This window comes from Lactuca sativa, chromosome 6 (assembly GCF_002870075.4).
Source record: "Lactuca sativa cultivar Salinas chromosome 6, Lsat_Salinas_v11, whole genome shotgun sequence".
Taxonomy (NCBI): Eukaryota; Viridiplantae; Streptophyta; class Magnoliopsida; order Asterales; family Asteraceae; genus Lactuca; species Lactuca sativa.
The window spans coordinates 67,547,758-67,564,669 of record NC_056628.2 but is presented as its reverse complement, the minus strand read 5'-3'; the positions used below and the strand labels follow the sequence as shown (position 1 = coordinate 67,564,669).

At 33.2% G+C, this 16,912-nt stretch overlaps 1 protein-coding gene across 1 annotated transcript; it reads right to left on the bottom strand.

Annotated features, from left to right (window-relative positions):
• Nucleotides 1-5,131: 5,131 nt before the first annotated feature.
• Nucleotides 5,132-13,631, bottom strand: LOC111877498 (probable LRR receptor-like serine/threonine-protein kinase At1g56130). The gene is made up of 24 exons (XM_023874017.3): nt 13,375-13,631; nt 11,728-11,911; nt 11,084-11,155; nt 10,900-10,971; nt 10,743-10,814; nt 10,585-10,656; nt 10,366-10,437; nt 10,003-10,074; nt 9,843-9,914; nt 9,679-9,750; nt 9,417-9,488; nt 9,253-9,324; nt 9,058-9,123; nt 8,909-8,986; nt 8,734-8,778; nt 8,356-8,420; nt 7,872-8,251; nt 7,596-7,791; nt 7,375-7,518; nt 6,864-6,982; nt 6,564-6,774; nt 6,099-6,330; nt 5,854-6,004; nt 5,132-5,718 (listed from the first exon to the last, which is right to left on the bottom strand). Exons 1-24 carry the CDS (start codon nt 13,511-13,513, stop codon nt 5,335-5,337), a joined length of 3,114 nt encoding a protein of 1,037 aa, XP_023729785.1. The 5' UTR covers nt 13,514-13,631; the 3' UTR covers nt 5,132-5,334.
• Between the last annotated feature and the right edge of the window lie 3,281 nt (nt 13,632-16,912).

The window sequence follows — 16,912 nt, the reverse complement described above, 5'->3', positions numbered from 1 at the left end:
CTCCCCGAAGTACCACTCGTACAGTACGTCAAGTTCAATCCAAGGATCCATACAGTTGACCTATCGCTGAAGAATGTATACATAGGTGTGATATACAATCAAGGTTCTACAGGTTTAGAATTGATGATTCCACTTTAACTTCCTTTCCTAATTGGGATAGGAACGTAAAGAAGAATCAGTTATTCGACTATCTTTTCAATCTTAATTATATATGACTCGTATACACGAGATTGTGATCGTTGAACCATGTATGAATTCTAATATGAACTTCGGGACGGAGAACTGCCCAAGACTACGAGTAATCGCATCGTCATGTGAACAAACTTAGAACCCAGTATGACTCCTATAAACAAATCGCCCTACAGTCTAAACACCTACGGAGATACAAGAGCAGTCCGAACAACTTAGCGAACTACACAGAAATAGAATTGGAAGACTAGGCTTCTCACCTTGGAGAGCTCCGGTCTTATTCTTCCAGAAGTAGACGGATTGCATCATATGTAGCTCGGCTATCGAGGACTCCGTCAAGATTTCCATTAGAAATCGTTACCTCTGCCTCTCATAGATGAATCGGTTGAGCAAACGCAAGGAACGGGTTACCTTTCAGAAATGGACCGAGATCCGGATATCAACAGGTCCGAGTGTTAGGGAAGGATGTCCTGAAGACTACCCTCCGAATTCGATGCGGACACTTCGAGTCCGTAGTGATACCCCTCGGATAGGACCAATACGCCCATAATATTCATGAGCTTAATGAGTAGGGTACGCCATTCTTACTTGGATCAGTTCGTCATTCTCCTTGTAATGACTTACTTATCTACCCTCGTAGTAAGAAGGAACCCATGGAAACATTACCCTCGGAGAAACTTTTCGCGAAGTTCCCTGAACATGAGTTTTGGAATTGAAGAGTCAAAATTCCTAAGACACACTATTAGTGATGTGGAAATTCTTGAGTACTCTGTCAATTTATCCAAAACCGTTGGGAATTTGTCGGCACCGAAGACGCCGACAGAAATTCGCCAAATTCTAGGTCTTGCAGACCTACTATCGTAGTCCATTCAGAACTCCTCGCAAATTACAGAAACCCTTACGACTTTGACCCAATAGGGGGTGGCCCTTGACTGGGAAGTTAAGCAAGAGAAAGAAACCTTGGAATTCCAAGTGAGAGACAAATTCTTTAGGAATTCTCACTCTAGGAATGGCTTAATACGCTTCGTAAAGCGGGAAAGCTAAATCCAAGATAGTTAGGACATCCGAGATTCTTACCAGAGTCGATCCTGTATCTCACAAACTAGACCTACTCCGCGAGCGTCGTAACGTACATTTTACCTTTCGCATTTCGAACTTGAAACAGTACCTTTCCGTTAGGACTCTCGTAAGTCCACTCAACGAGATCGAGATTAACGAGATCCTCGCCTTCGTGGAAGAACCGTAGTGACCCTCGACCGAGTGGTCAAACGGACGAGGCAAACGTCGTCGCCCATTAGTGAAGGTTTGTTGGGATACCAACCGAGGACCCGAATTCACTTAAGAACACGAGAACCAGTCGATTAGGAAGTTCCCACCTCATGACTCGATCATTCATACCTACTTCCTTACCTAAATTCTAATTTCGGGACGAAATTCCCTCTAACAGGGGGATGATGTGACAACCCAAAATTTCTATTCTGTACAAACAATATCAAGTCAATAGAAGTTAGAACAGTTGCAGTAAATTTTCAGACTTTTAGTATAAGTTTGAGTATTTCAGGATTTACACTTAAAGAGATATCAGGAGAGAGGATGCACTAGGGTATTGCGCAACTCTGTTATTCCAAAAATCTATGATATTAGAGTTCACTGCCTGAATAAAATATTTTCTGCCAAAAAACCCAGGAGTATATATATGGTCCTTAGCCATATTTATTCATTTGTTCCATTTCCAACTAGAGAAAAGTCAAATTCTCTCTCACGGATCTTCGGCCTTTCGTCCCAAATTGTGAGTACTTCTATCTAAGTGTATTATAGGGCTTGATATGTGTCTAGCAACCAAGAAATCATAAGGAACCCTCAAGACCAAAGATTTTACGGCCCAAGAACACCTTGGACCGTAAACCCTTCTTTAAGGGACAAAAGAGTGCCCTAGTCCCTTCCTTTTGCAATAAAACTAGCCTAGACTCGTAACCTAATGTATGTAGGACTAGAATACACCCGAAGAACACCAAGAGTAAGGTGTTCACAGCCCAAGAAGTTCTTGGACCGTGAACCCCAATCAAGAGTGCCAAAGTGTGCTTTAACTCTTCATAAGCCTTGGACACTAGCATAGATTCATTCCTAGTTAAGTTAAGGACTTGAAAACACCAAAAACACCATTCCCATGAGAGATTACGGCCGTAATCTCTAAGGGAATTGGTTCTAGGGCCGTGAACTCCTCAAAGGATTTAAAGAGTGCCCTAATCTCTTCCGAAGACTTTGCCATCAAGTAGAAATGCTTCTTAGGGTCTTGGAAAGCCTCAAAACATCAAATGGTCAAGGAAGTATGAGCTTACGGCCGTAAACCCATGAGTTTACAACCATAAACTCATTTGTTGATGACCTTAGGGCCGTGAACTCCATTAGAGAGTTTCCCTACACACACTAGCCTTTCCCTACAACACTTAGATGCAATCCTTGAGGCTTATAACACTTATTAAAGGTGTTTAGCATGTCCTAGGGTGTCTTGACTTTGTTTATTAGTTGTTTAAAGACAAATTTGATACATATATGTGATATTATATGTTAACTAGGATCATAGAGTGTGTTCAAGACTTCACTTGACACCTAGCAATCCTACATCTTCAGTTCGTCCGTACCACTCACTACAAGTGAGTTCATACCCCCTTAATCAATTTTTTAAATGTTTTAAATGTTATTAAATGCTTTCATGGGGGGATACATGTAGAATCATGCTAGTTATTATATCAATCACATGTGACTAATAAGCAACATTCAAATGATTTACTACTCATTAGCCGTTTTACCAAACATTTGTCTTCAAATGAGTTTCATAAACGTTTTATATGTTTAAAACTCCTTATTAAACTGTTCATTATTCACTGTAGGTTTCATTTCAAACTCATTTACAATTGTGTTTCAAACAAATGTTTCTTTATACTTAAACTGTTTTATCAAACAAATACTTTCAACCCGTTTTTTAGATTGACATCAAGTCGGTCTTTTCTTATATAGTAATCATGTTCAAAGGTTTTACAAAACTTATTTTGGGCTTTGATATTGTCAATTGCATGCCTATGTATGTATAGTTATATAAGAAATGTTTAAAGGACTTAGGAAGGCTAGCCGCTTTATTTCCTTTTCCCCGTTGGGATGTGGTCTGGTAAGGTATCGGGTATCCGTCCGAAGGTCGTATAAATATTAATTATATATCATGTGTACATATATAGTCATAAAGGTTCTTCCAGTCAGTTCAATACCCTTGGGTAGCAAGGGTATACTTCCATGTTCATACGTACCAGTTACATTACTAGTAAGCTACCATATGGGTAGTTTAGGAAGATACTAATACGTTTACTAGAATGCATAATCATACCACGAGTCAGTTCATTCATGAGTCTATACATGCTAGATAGAGAGAGAACACACATTACAACTAGTACACACAGTACATTACTATAGTATTACATAGATATGTTTACATGATTACGTTTACATGGTTACGTTTACATGATTACGCTTACATGAGTACGTTTACATATATACGTTTACATGAGTGCGTTTACATATACGATAATAGGACAGACATCACTAGGTACTATAGCATGGAACGATTTCAGGATCTAACTATACCAATGAATCACAACGCATGGTGATAGTTATATTGGGTATACATGATCATAGTAATGTAGATGTTCACAGCTTGCAAACATGCAGGGGTCGTGTATGGGTCCCAAAATCTCTTTGAGAGGGGAGCGTTTAGCCTGGGATCTAGCCATCACATTATGCCTTATCCTCCAAATAAGGCAAAATTAGTACAAAAGTAGTCACTTATTACAAATACTACAGTACTTACTAGATTACAATAGATTTAAGGTAGTTAGTACGGTTATAGTTTTGATACTACACCATAGTACTATTTTATTTTCCCATTGCATTCACTTCATGAACATTCACACGATGCACGGTAATGTAGAAACTATATTTTGGATAATGATAGTCGGGTTTGGGAAAATACACACTTTTACAAGAGATACACACACAGATACTAGATGCCTTGGTAGAAGGATACTTTTAGTAGGAAACATATGGTTTTCTAGGGTGTTCAAAACGTTTTCATACTTACAGTTCATATACATTCAAATACTTACATACAAATTAAGACACTAAAATCTTTATGATCTCACCAGCTTTAAAGCTGATACTCTATTTCAAAATAACTTGTATCCTCAGGTCAACAGTAGACAGGTACCGATGAAAGGTTTAGAGAAGATGGTGCTCGTTCAAGACTCATCTTTCGTTTTGATTTATACTTTAGTGTTTATCATAATTTGACAGAACACACTTGTATTAAAATTATATTATTAATACAATGAATGATGTTGTTGCTTGTTTACTACTTTTCATTGTTGTGATACTATACATGACGTCCTCCGCTCCAGAACGTTTACGCCGTTCATGGTTTTGGGGTGTGACAGGTTACCCCTTCATTTTGTCAAAAGTAGCCAAATCGACCGGATAAAAAACAATTTGTTAATGTCGAAATACATAGTAAGACCTTTCATTTTTTCCATTAATAAACATTTCCAATCTATGGTAATATACTTTCATAATATTTATTCGTATTTAAGTAGCATATTTTTATATTTTTGTATTTTAGCAATATAATTTGATTTTCTAAGTTGTCAACCCATATAATAAAAGGGTGTTTAACCTAGTAATAAATACACATACACCAAAAAAAAAAAAAAAAAAAAAAAAAAAAAAAAAAGAGTTGATGAAGACAATAAGAAACGAAGAGTTGAAAAGATGTACTGTGAAATCCATAGGTTTTTGCTTTTTCGATTTATATAATCAAATAAAGTAAACAAAGTTTTTTCTTTTTCCTTGTTAAATTTTATAAAATTTATTTTCATGTTTTGAAATAAAACACAAAAAATTGGTTATTAAGTAGCCTGGCCCAGAACCGGTTTTGGGGCCTTTAGCCGGTTTCAATCACTTCCTTCTTCACCTCACTCTATTAATTACAACACATTCGAAAAATAAAATAGAAGCTTAATCATCTTAAAATAAAAACAGATACAAGAAACTAGAAATAGATGCAAAAGTAGAATGTACAAGTTTCTGGTGTCTGAAAATATGTCACCTTCCTTCACGAAGACTCCCATTGTTGATTAGTTCGGATATTATAGGTGATGACATTGAGTCGATACCCGTTGAGGTTGTATTTGTAGTCACGGTTGCAGTTTCAAATGACAAAGAAGGAGTTTCTTCGTCATAAAAAGTGTTGGTGGTATCATTGAAATCCCAATCGGTTAAGTAACTCGGTTTTGTAGTGACTTGACTTATTTCAATGTCCCCTGAAAGCATTGCAATGACACGTGACATTGCGGGTCGTAAAGAAGGTGATGCTTGAACACACATGAGAGCTATTCCTATCATACGTGTCGCTTCTTGCTCATTAAAAGAGGTTAAAGATGGATCTACAAGCTCTAGGCTTCTGTTGCTTTCGTATAGACTCCATGCCTTGAAACACCACAAACATGTTAGGTTATTACGATTATACTAAATATAATTTCAACTCCATTATATGAATTTTTTTAATTACAATGAAGGAATTTTTATTTAGAAAAAAATAATAATAATTTATTTTGATCATACCCATTGGAGAAGATACTTTTGTTCGGAATCGAGTTTGTCCTCATAATTGGGCCTTCCACTAACAATCTCAAGACACACAACCCCAAACCCAAAAACATCAGCTTTTGATGTTAAATGTCCACGCATTGCATACTCCGGTGCAAGATACCCACTAACATATATTAAAATAAATATAATATTAGTGGGTTATTTAATAAACTATTATTATAATGTCGTGAAAAAAAAAAAAAAAAAAAAGAACTGACATGGTTCCAGCGACGCGAGTACTCATATGGGTTCTTTTATCATCGTATAATTTTGCTAATCCAAAATCAGAAATTTTGGGGGATAAATCAGCATCGAGTAAGATATTACTTGCTTTCACATCGCGATGCACAATTCTTGGCCTTGATTCTTCATGGAGATAAGCCAAACCTTTTGCTGTTCCTAAGCATATATTAAAACGTGTCGCCCAATCGATTTGCACATTCCTTTTACCTATTATAACACATCAACATACTTAGATTTTGATTTGGGTATTTATTTTTGTATCGTTATTTATATCTATCAAATGTTGTTTATTTTTTTAATCCATAATAGAAACGTATTAACATACTTTTACCAATAATAGCAATATGTAACCCATAACAGCAACATACTTACAATATGTGAACTATTATCACAAAAAGATAATAAAATTAAAAGGTATAAGATTTTTGAATTTTGCATACCAAAGAGTGCTTGATCAAGGCTTTTGTTCTCAAGATACTCATAAACAAGAAGCCTTCTAGCTCCTTCAATACAACAACCATGTAACTTAACAAGATTCCAATGTTGGACAGATGAAATGGTGGAAATTTCAGTTATAAATTGAGTCCTTCCATGGTGGGATGCTACTGAGAGTTGCTTCACTGCTACTATCTTTCCATCACTTAATATCCCCTGTGTTACATATTGATAAACCTCATTATTTGTTAATTTTTCACAAAAGTTTAATACAAAACTTGATATATATTTAAAAAAAAAAAAACCTTGTAAACAGGTCCAAAACCACCCTCTCCAAGCAAATTTGAACTGCTGAAATCTGAGGTTGCAGTTTTTAGTTCTGCATACGTATATGTATTTATTTTTGGTCCCATGCCAAGAATTTCTGTGAAAAATAAAAAAGAAAAAGTAAAGAAAATGATTAGAAACTTCTATGGAATTACAATTAATTGTGTAGAATGGAAGAATATGGCATTAGGGTCTGTTTGGTTGGTTTGAAGGAATGGAATGAGTCATTGAGACATGTCTTTTGTTATGTAGAATTAAAAAAGTAAACAAAAGTAAGCTGATAAATAAATAAATAAATAAATACATGTTAGTTTATAATAATTAACTTTAATCAGGTAAGATCTATATATTGCATATAAACATGTTTCATGTCCTTATAAAAATATTAAAAAAAAATTATTTCACTTTAGAAAATTGTCTCCATTCCATCTGCAATAATTGCATACCAAACACGGCTACATAATAATAATTAATATAATTATTAGTTACCTTCTTCTTCCATATCTTTTGACTTTCTCCTTTTCAAGTATAATAAACCAAAAATTAAGAAAACAAGGGAGACAGATCCCACACCAGCTATGATACCAATTATCATTCCAGTATTATTTGAAGAATTACCCTTCACTTTGAAACCTGATTTAAAAAAAAAATCAGAAATCATTAGAATCAAAATAAAATAAAAGAATATGTACGCATTCCATGATTATTACCAGGGGTAACTCTGATGGCAGAAATTATAGGACCATAATCTCCCTCTTCAGGTATACAGCAAGTTCCCTTTCCAGCCCAAAAAAGATGGATTTCAACATGATTTTGTGTCACTGAAACATCATAATTCTTTTCTAGAGCTCTTCCAGTGCCTCCTGCTTCCTTTGATATATCAAAATCCCTTTGTTCACGTTGTCCCTGATGAACATTGTAAAAAAAAGACCAAAATACCCTCATTAATAAGAAACGAAAAAAAAAATCTAAAATAGCAGTCTAACCTGGATGTAAATATCAAAGAGGCGCCTGGGATGACCTTTCCAGACACTGGTGGATAAATTGAAGACAGTTTCAGCAAAGAAAAGGGTAATAGTGTAAGGACCATTTTGAAGGCCTAAACCATAGTATCTAAGGGATCCTGGAGATTTTCTTGAAGTTGTGAAAAGCTCAGGGTATCTTGTGTTGTTGACTCGGATTGATGTGGTTTGTATGAATGAAGGGTCGTTGTTAATTCTGTCAATTACAACACCTCCATTGCTAACAGCCCATTTCTCTTTAAAATCATAGGAAGCGGGTCCCAGGGTTGTAGAGTTTTCTGTATCGAATTCTATGTTATTGGACCTTACTCCTGATCCACCACACTTGATTGCAAAGCTGGTATCTTTACAAATTATTAAAAGATGATTAATTAAAAATAATAATAATAAGTTGGAGTGAAAATAATGAAGAGAAGATAAGAATGGAAAGAAGTAATGAGCAACTTACAAGGTGTTGTTGTGTTTCTGTTGCAAGGAAAGTCTCGTTGAAGACAATTTAATCCTGGGAAGTAACTGTAAATGGAAGATAAAGAAAAACAAGGTTAAAAAGAAATAATAAGAAAAAGAAAAGGAACGTTGACCATAGATCTTTTGACTTTTCATAGCTTATTTGTACAATAAGCTTTTGAAAAAAGATTGAGTTGAGTTGGGTTGTGAACAAAGATATTTAAGAGTTAAGACTTAAGACTACCCTTTACACTCCAGATAAAATTTAAAGTAATGAAAAAAGTGGAAACGATAAAATAACTGTTTTAATAAAAATTAAAAGCCGTGACATCTTCCAATGTTGACCATGCCTAATAGAAATGAGAATTTAAATAGTTACCTTATGTTTGTACTATCAAATTTAAAGTTATTCACCACCAAATTCCTGAAATACACAAGCAAACATTTCAATATATTAATAAAATTACAAAAAAAAGGAAAAAAAAAACAGCACAATGTAGACACATACTGGATCTCAATAATCAATAAATTTAAATTTTGAAAAGTAAATGTACAATTGCAGATCACGCATGGCCCATGATGGAAGCGCCCATTGAGGAAAAGTTCCAGATAGTTCATTGTAAGACAAATCTCTGTAAAATAAAATTATATTAAATCAAGAAAACAAAAAAAAATAATAATAATAAATCACTAATTGACTTACATATTTTGAAGATTTGGGCTTTTGTCAGGAAGGAGAGAACCAGACAAGCTATTGTTACCAAGAAACCTAAACACAACAAATAATAATAATAATAATAATAATAATAATAATAATAATAATAATAATAATAATAATAATAAAAACAGTTGAATTAATATATATGTTATTGTAACAGAAAATGTAATGATAACTTACAAGGAAGTGAGGGCACTCATATTCATTAATGTTCGTGGTAGAGGGCCACTTAAATTGTTGAAACTTAAATCCCTACAAAAAAATAAATATTATAATAATATAATTATATTATCTCCAGAGAATTGTGTAAAGTTGTTTGTTAACAATTTACATGAATAACTTACAGTGTTTCTAGGTTTTGCAATCGATTAATGTCTGTTGGAATACGACCTGAAACTAATGCGTTTCTTATAATTCTGGTTGAAACATTAAGAAAAATGTTAAGTAATTTGGAATATATATATATATATATATATATATATATATATATATATATATATATATATATATACATATATATATATATATATATATATATATATATATATATATATATATATGAAAGTTGAAACATCATGTGAAAGAGATTTATGTTATGCATCTTACAAGTCAGATAGGTTCCTCAAGTTGGTGATAAAGTTGAGAGATGAACTGACATTCTGTAAATCACTTATTCGCCTGTATAATTTCATGTATGAAAATAGTTCATTTATACAGATTCAGAATCAAATAAATCATGAATGTAGACAAAAAAAAAAAGAGTAACTCACAAAGAGGTCAGCGAGGTCAAATTTGAAAAAGAAGCTGGTATAGGACCTTCAAAGTTATTCCCTTGAAGTCTCCTAAAATATATTTAAAAAAATGGAGATAAGTAAATGATACTTTTGTTGCTTAAAATTGTGTGATATAAATAAAACAATTCTTACTCACAGTCTCAATAATTTTGTCCAGTTTCCTATAAAATCAGGTATCTTTCCAGAAAAAGGACTATCTGATGCCCACCTGAAAAACAAACAAATAACTAAAAAAAAAAAAAAGGCAACTTGAAGGAAATTGCTAGGTACTTTGCTCTTTTTACAAATATAGGCAACATTTTTTATTTTTTACATATAATAACACCACACTTATATTTTTTTACCAACAATAGCAATATGTAGTTGCAATAAAGTGTAGCAAATTTCAAGTACATTGCTATTATTGGTAAAAATGTAATTGCCCATATACTAACTAATTTTTGGCTTAAAAAATAGAGAGATTAATGAATGGAGAGAAAAATAAAAAAATAAATAATACATGTGACGCAATTCTCGGAGGTTGGCAAATGTGGAGGGAATTTCGCCACCACAACCACAACTGTCCATATAACTGCAAATTTTTTAAAAATTAAAATTGCATGATTTAGTTTCCATTCAGATATATATATATATATATATATATATATATATATATATATATATATATAAATTATTGTGTCATGTTATGTATAATTTAAATATTGTAATAAAAACGTACAGGCCCTGCATTTTGACTAGGTTTCCAAGTTCTGGGGGAAGACTGCCTGAAAAGTTATTGGAACTAATTGCCCTACAATAAAATTATAAGTTATAAACAAACAATAAAAGAATTATAAATACATTATTATAAAACAAACAATATTAAATGGCACTCACAGTAAATCTAGTTCTTTAAGATTTCCAATCTCCTTGGGTATTGTACCAGAGAATTGATTGTGGGAAAGTGACCTGTTCAGACAAATAAAAGAAATTACTAAGGGTAATGTAGTCATTTTACATAAATAATATTGATAAAGAAACATACTACACTTACAAGACCACCATTGATGAAAAATTTCCAAGGAATGTAGGCAAGGGACCAGTGAAGTTGTTCTGATCAATTTTCCTACACAAGTGAAAGATATTATTATGAAGATTAACTTTTAGTAATAATTTTTGAAGATAAAAAATAAATAATAAATAAATAAAGAATTGAAAGGTTAAAGAGAAATGCATACAGTTGAGTAAGATAAGGTAGAGCAGTAAGTTCAACAGGAATAACTCCTTGCCTGCTAAGTTTACTGACTTTCCTGAAAACAAAAAGATGAAAAATCTCAAGAAAAAGCATTTATGATTTACATTTACAGAAGACAGAAACATGTAAAAAGCTGTTATTAGGTAAAACTGATTTAATCTTTTTAACTTTCATCAATGATCATAGTTCATACAGATATCTAAACTGGTTAATGAGTTTTGCATTTTACAAATGCACATCCAAAACACCCCCTTTTAGGTAAGTTTGATTACTGAAATCTTTAATTTGCACAAATATTTCATCTATTTACAGAACTTGTGATCACTTCCATATGAGATGAGCTAAATGCAAGAAATAGCTATGTACTTTCCATTTTTTTCCTTATTACAGCATTCTTCTTTCAAATTACATGTGGCTATAATAAAATTGGAAAGGGCATTGCCATTTATTGCAGTTAAGTATTGTTATCTTTATTAATGAATCGCATAATACATTCATGTTTCTTATTATAGGGCACTTTCAAGTTTCAAATTACATGTACATAATGAAATGGCATACAAGTGAGAGGTTGATTTTTGATGAACTTAAATCGGAAAAGCGATTGATTGAAGAAGATGAAAGACTTACAATTTGGTAATATGGCAAGTGGTGTTGCTGTCGAAGGTACAATTGCATTCGATTTGTGCGACGCCGTTTTCCTTGTCGAAATCTGGTCCGAGCGCTGTTCCGCTGCATGGTTCTCCGCTTATGTTCCATTCGTTGTTCGGGATTCGAACATCCCATTGATCAAATATCGAATTCAAAGCTCTCACTGTTCAATCGATAAAAGAGAGCGATAGGTTATTGATCAATACGTTATTTGGATTTTGGTTAGGGTTTTCTTTTGAAAATTTCAGAGAAATGTAAGAGCATCTTCAGTTTTAAATTACCCTCGCTTTTTTTTCATATCTTTCTATTAATTTTAACCTTTAATTAAATGTTTAATAATTTGTTCGTTAAATTAACTAATTTATCTATACTTATAGAAATTGAAATATTTATTATGTAATATTTATAAAAATTGTTTGTATAAGATGTTGGTGGAAACAAAAAAATTGAAAAAAAAAAAAAAAAAAAAAAAAAAAAAAAAAAAGTAGAAGAATATTTAATTTTTATTGAAACAGATATGTGTGGTAAGTTGCTAAAAGGTCATCATTTTCCAAAGATTTTGTTAGTGGTTTATAATTATTAATTCAGCAAATTGGAATTTAATGATTATTTTATGTGGAAAGTTGTTCAAAGGTCTTTTCTTTCCAAATTTCTTTTACGATTCCTGAAATGACATGTACACGACTTTATGATTTAGAAATCGATTACATCCTAAAAGTCAAGTGTGAATATCTGACCATCAAATGTTAACTTCAAATTAACAGTTTTAGTCTTTTCTGGTATGCATTTAAATTTGCACTTACAATGTTGTTATTGTTTCTTGTCTAAAATCAAATACAAAATATATACATATATATGTGTCTAAATATGAAATTTCAAATTTAAATAATTCATCATTTCAAAACTTCTTTTTTTATTTTCTTAAGACCACGTTTCCAGTCTCTAACTTCACTTATTATATCTATTTTTTTCAATATTCAACATTAAATTCCAGTTTACGTTTGTGAAAAAGTTATTTCATAGTATTATTATTTATTCGGAATGTAGGTTGTGTCTTAATTTAAACTAGTATTAAACTCACAGCTTTTTTAATTAAACGATAGGTTCTTATTAAGTTAAGTTTAATTAATAGCAATAAGACAAGTAGACAGCAGTAGCATACAATCATACATATCCCTCTTATTTCTCTTTATTTATTTATTTATGAAAATTGAAAAGTACGGACATTATTTATATTACGAAATTATGCAGTTTTTGACTTTTCCGATCGTTGACAACTCCCTAATCCGCCGCAAGTATGAGCCGTCGAACGGGACAGCTAGGCCGACATCTAGAGAACAGATGGAAGCACGAGAAATCTATATACTAATTCTTGTTAATTCAATCTGAATATCTGATGCTGAACATTTTCGATTTGATTTCAACTAAGAACAAGACTGTGAATCAAGTCAAATGAGCTGAAGCAGAAGATACGAATATGGACCGATTGTGTATCAAAATATAGGATATCATGAGCTCGGAATCGATCCAAACTATTGATAATTAAGCTCAATTCTCATATATTAATCAGATCAAACTCGTAGTCGATCTAATGAGAGAGGGAGAGAGAGAGAGTAGTGAGAGTACCTTCGGAAGGAACAGTTCGCGGAGTTTGAGCGTTGGATTTCTGGAACATGATGATGCAGAGGAAGAAGATGATGAATTTCGAAAATGAAATTGAAGAAGGCGGCGGCAGCGGCGGCGGAAACTTATACCGGAAACCCATGGTCTCCGTTAAACGAGAGCGAAAGCGAGAGAGAAGAAGAAGCAAGTCAATTGAATAATGGACCAGTGGGTGTCAATGTAATGGGTATATGTGTATCTATCTCGTATTCTCATGTGTGCGAAAGGTTTTTGAATCGACTGAAGAGGGACTAGGCTCCACGTGCAGGGTCAAAATTTGATTTGGCCCATTATGTAGGCCATAATCAATGGTGTTGAGCGGTTGACCCATTGACCATAAACATTCGTCAATTTATCATTTTACTTTTTCTGAAACAAGTCATTACCACAAGATTGATGTAATAGTCAATGGTAACAATGTAGGGCTAGAAAAAAAATAAATAAATAAAATAAAAATAAAAATAAAAACATAGGAAAAGATGTGGAATATCTAGTAAAAAATTGAAGGGGTTGTTGTCGTGTCTTTGAATCTTCCTTACATAATTTCAATATCAGGTGTATGGTTATATGATATTTTGTTGTGGCTTCGAATCTGCATTTGGGGTTGCATTTGTGTTGGGTCCGGAGTCTCATATGATTACGTAACACTCAAGGAGTCTTTACGGGTATTACTCCAATTCCTCACTAATAGGATGTCATACCATAGTTGTTTACCTATTTGGAAAAATAGGATATACCACTTTGAGCAAAGATATCGTCACTTATCCAAACTCAAAATGAAAAGGTATTTATGAGTTTTTGTTTTCCATTTGAAGTACCTTTATTTTGGTATATTGAATGTCCAAAACGAGTATCGAGTGTATGAGATTAATCATTATAATGTTGTACTAAAACTTGTTGGTGTTGAAAATTTTGGTGCTAAATTTAGTGATTCTAGGATTTTTGGTGTTGAAATAGACGGTGATATTTTGTTTTTTGCGTTGAAACAGTGGTAATAAACAATATGAAACACTTGTTTAAATAAGACTAAACACACTTTTTAATTTAATTTGTTGTGTTTAAAGAATCGATTAAACATAAATGGGAAAATGTGATAACGTAGCACCAAGAACATCTTTAAGTCATTACACTTCTAGATTATATACACTTAACCAAGAATTTTTTTTGTTTTATTATACAACCATTTATATCTTTTATTAGGAATAACTCGTTCCCGACATACATGGACTCCATGTAACGTCCTAAAACTACTAGTAAAAAATTTCAATTTTAAAACACCAAAACAATATAATCATTTTTTCAAAGGCGAATCATTGTAAAATGTATTTCTCAAATATTAGAGTAAATCAAAATAGATAATTCGAAAATAAACTCCAGGAGATGCGGTGTAATCAGGTCAGGCACTTCCTTTTGGAATCAAAAATAGCTGAAACATTTAAACATAAAATCCTAAGCACAAACTTTAGTAAGTTTCCCAAAATATCATATATATCGTAGAGGACATACATAACGTGTGAATGTTACAGTCATCCCACAGTCTTACGGCCACTCACTGATGCAGCCCTCTTGTAGTCTTCGTTGCTATGGTCCTCCCATAGTCTTCCATACGGCTTCCATGGTCTTTACATGGTCTTTCATACAAGTGTCATGGACCTCCCATGTTCTTTGATGCAACTGTCATGGTCTTTCATGTTAAGTTACAAAGATAGTCTAGCAATTAACCTTCTAGATTATATACAATTAACCAAGAATTTTTTTTGTTTTATTATACAACCAACTATGTCTTTTATCAGGAATAACTCGTTCCCGACACACATGGACTCCATGTAACGTCCCAAAACTACTAGTAAAAAATTTCATTTTTAAAACACCAAAACAATATAATTTTTTTTCAAAGGCCAATCATTGTAAAATGTATTTCTCAAATATTATAGTAAATCAATATAGATAATGCGAAAATAAACTCTAGGAGATGCGGTGAAATCAGGTCGGGCTCTTCCTTTTGGAACCAGAAATAGCTGAAACATTTAAACATAAAATCATAAGCATAAAGTTTAGTGAGTTTTCCAAAATATCATATATACCATACAGAACATACATAACGTGTGAATGTTGCGGTCATCCCACAGTCTTACGGTCACTCACTGATGCAACCCTCTTGTAGTCTTCGTTGCTACGGTCCTCCCATAGTCTTCCATACGACTTCCATGGCCTTCACATGGTCTTTCATACAAGTGTCATGGACCTCCCATGTTCTTTGGTGCAAGTGTCATGGTCTTTCATGTTAAGTTACAAAGATAGTCTAGCAACATGCATGGTATAGTGGGAAGACTCACATGAACTAAACAGCAGAAGCTTAACACCAACCTCCGCAACAGAACAGCTAACCCAAGCTACATAATTCAAAACTGATACTAGTCCTTAGTTAAATGTTTAATTCTACCAAAGTTTGACCAAAAGTCAAACTGGCCAAAAAGTTAACGGTCAATGGTCAAAATCAACAATTGGTCAAAAAGTGTGGTGTGCACTTAAGAAGCGCCATGTGCTTTGCTAGAAAACAAAATAATCGGGTTTAAGGCTTAAAACAGACGCGATGGAGAAAAGTCAGAAAACGCCCCACGCTCAGGAAAAGCAAACTGCACTTTGGCTTAATTCAAAGAGTAAAGTGACTTGATCCATTAAGTCAATATCCCAAATTCCAGATCTACACTCCCATAAGGTCTAAATGGATAAAGTTTCCAACTTTATCCATTAAGTCTTTCCAAAACAAACAAGATCTACACTTTTAGTCCCATAAAGTCCAAATGCATCTGTATTGCTGTAACCCCCGCAGATCCGGACTAGTCAATTTAGAGACAATGAGCGTCAAAAATGAGTTTTTGATGAAAATTTATTTAGAAGGATTAATCTTAACCAAGTTGTAGTATATGTTACAAGGGTTCCGTACATATAAAACAACGCCAAAATCTGAGTTATAACGAAGAAGTTATGACCCGTCGAAGTTTTACGGCAAAACCGACACAGCACCGGGAGACATAAATAGTGAATTTACGATAGAGGACCTTTTAGCCTTAATGATCTAAACAAAATTTGTAGTATACATTAATCCGAGAACATACAAAACAAAAACGCTCAAATTTGACTTCGTATGAATAAATTATGAATTTTCTAAGATTTGGTTTAATAGTGCACAACCCGAAACTCGACTTTTAGATCGAGCGATTTTTGGCCTACGCGACCTAAATGAGAATTGAAGATCTCATTAATAGGAACTCAACGGTAAAAAGACAGATGAAAACGGAGTCCGTATGTAGAAGTTATGAATTTTACGCAGACATGTAACAATATAATCTCCTCATAATGTTAAATTTAAGATCGGTCGAGAATTAGCCGACGGAGTCAAAATGAAAGTGGTAGATCTTATTTTTACCTACGCATGAATATAAAGAACGTCAATAATGGAGCTCGTATGTGAAAGTTACGGATTTTAGAAGTGGGAAGT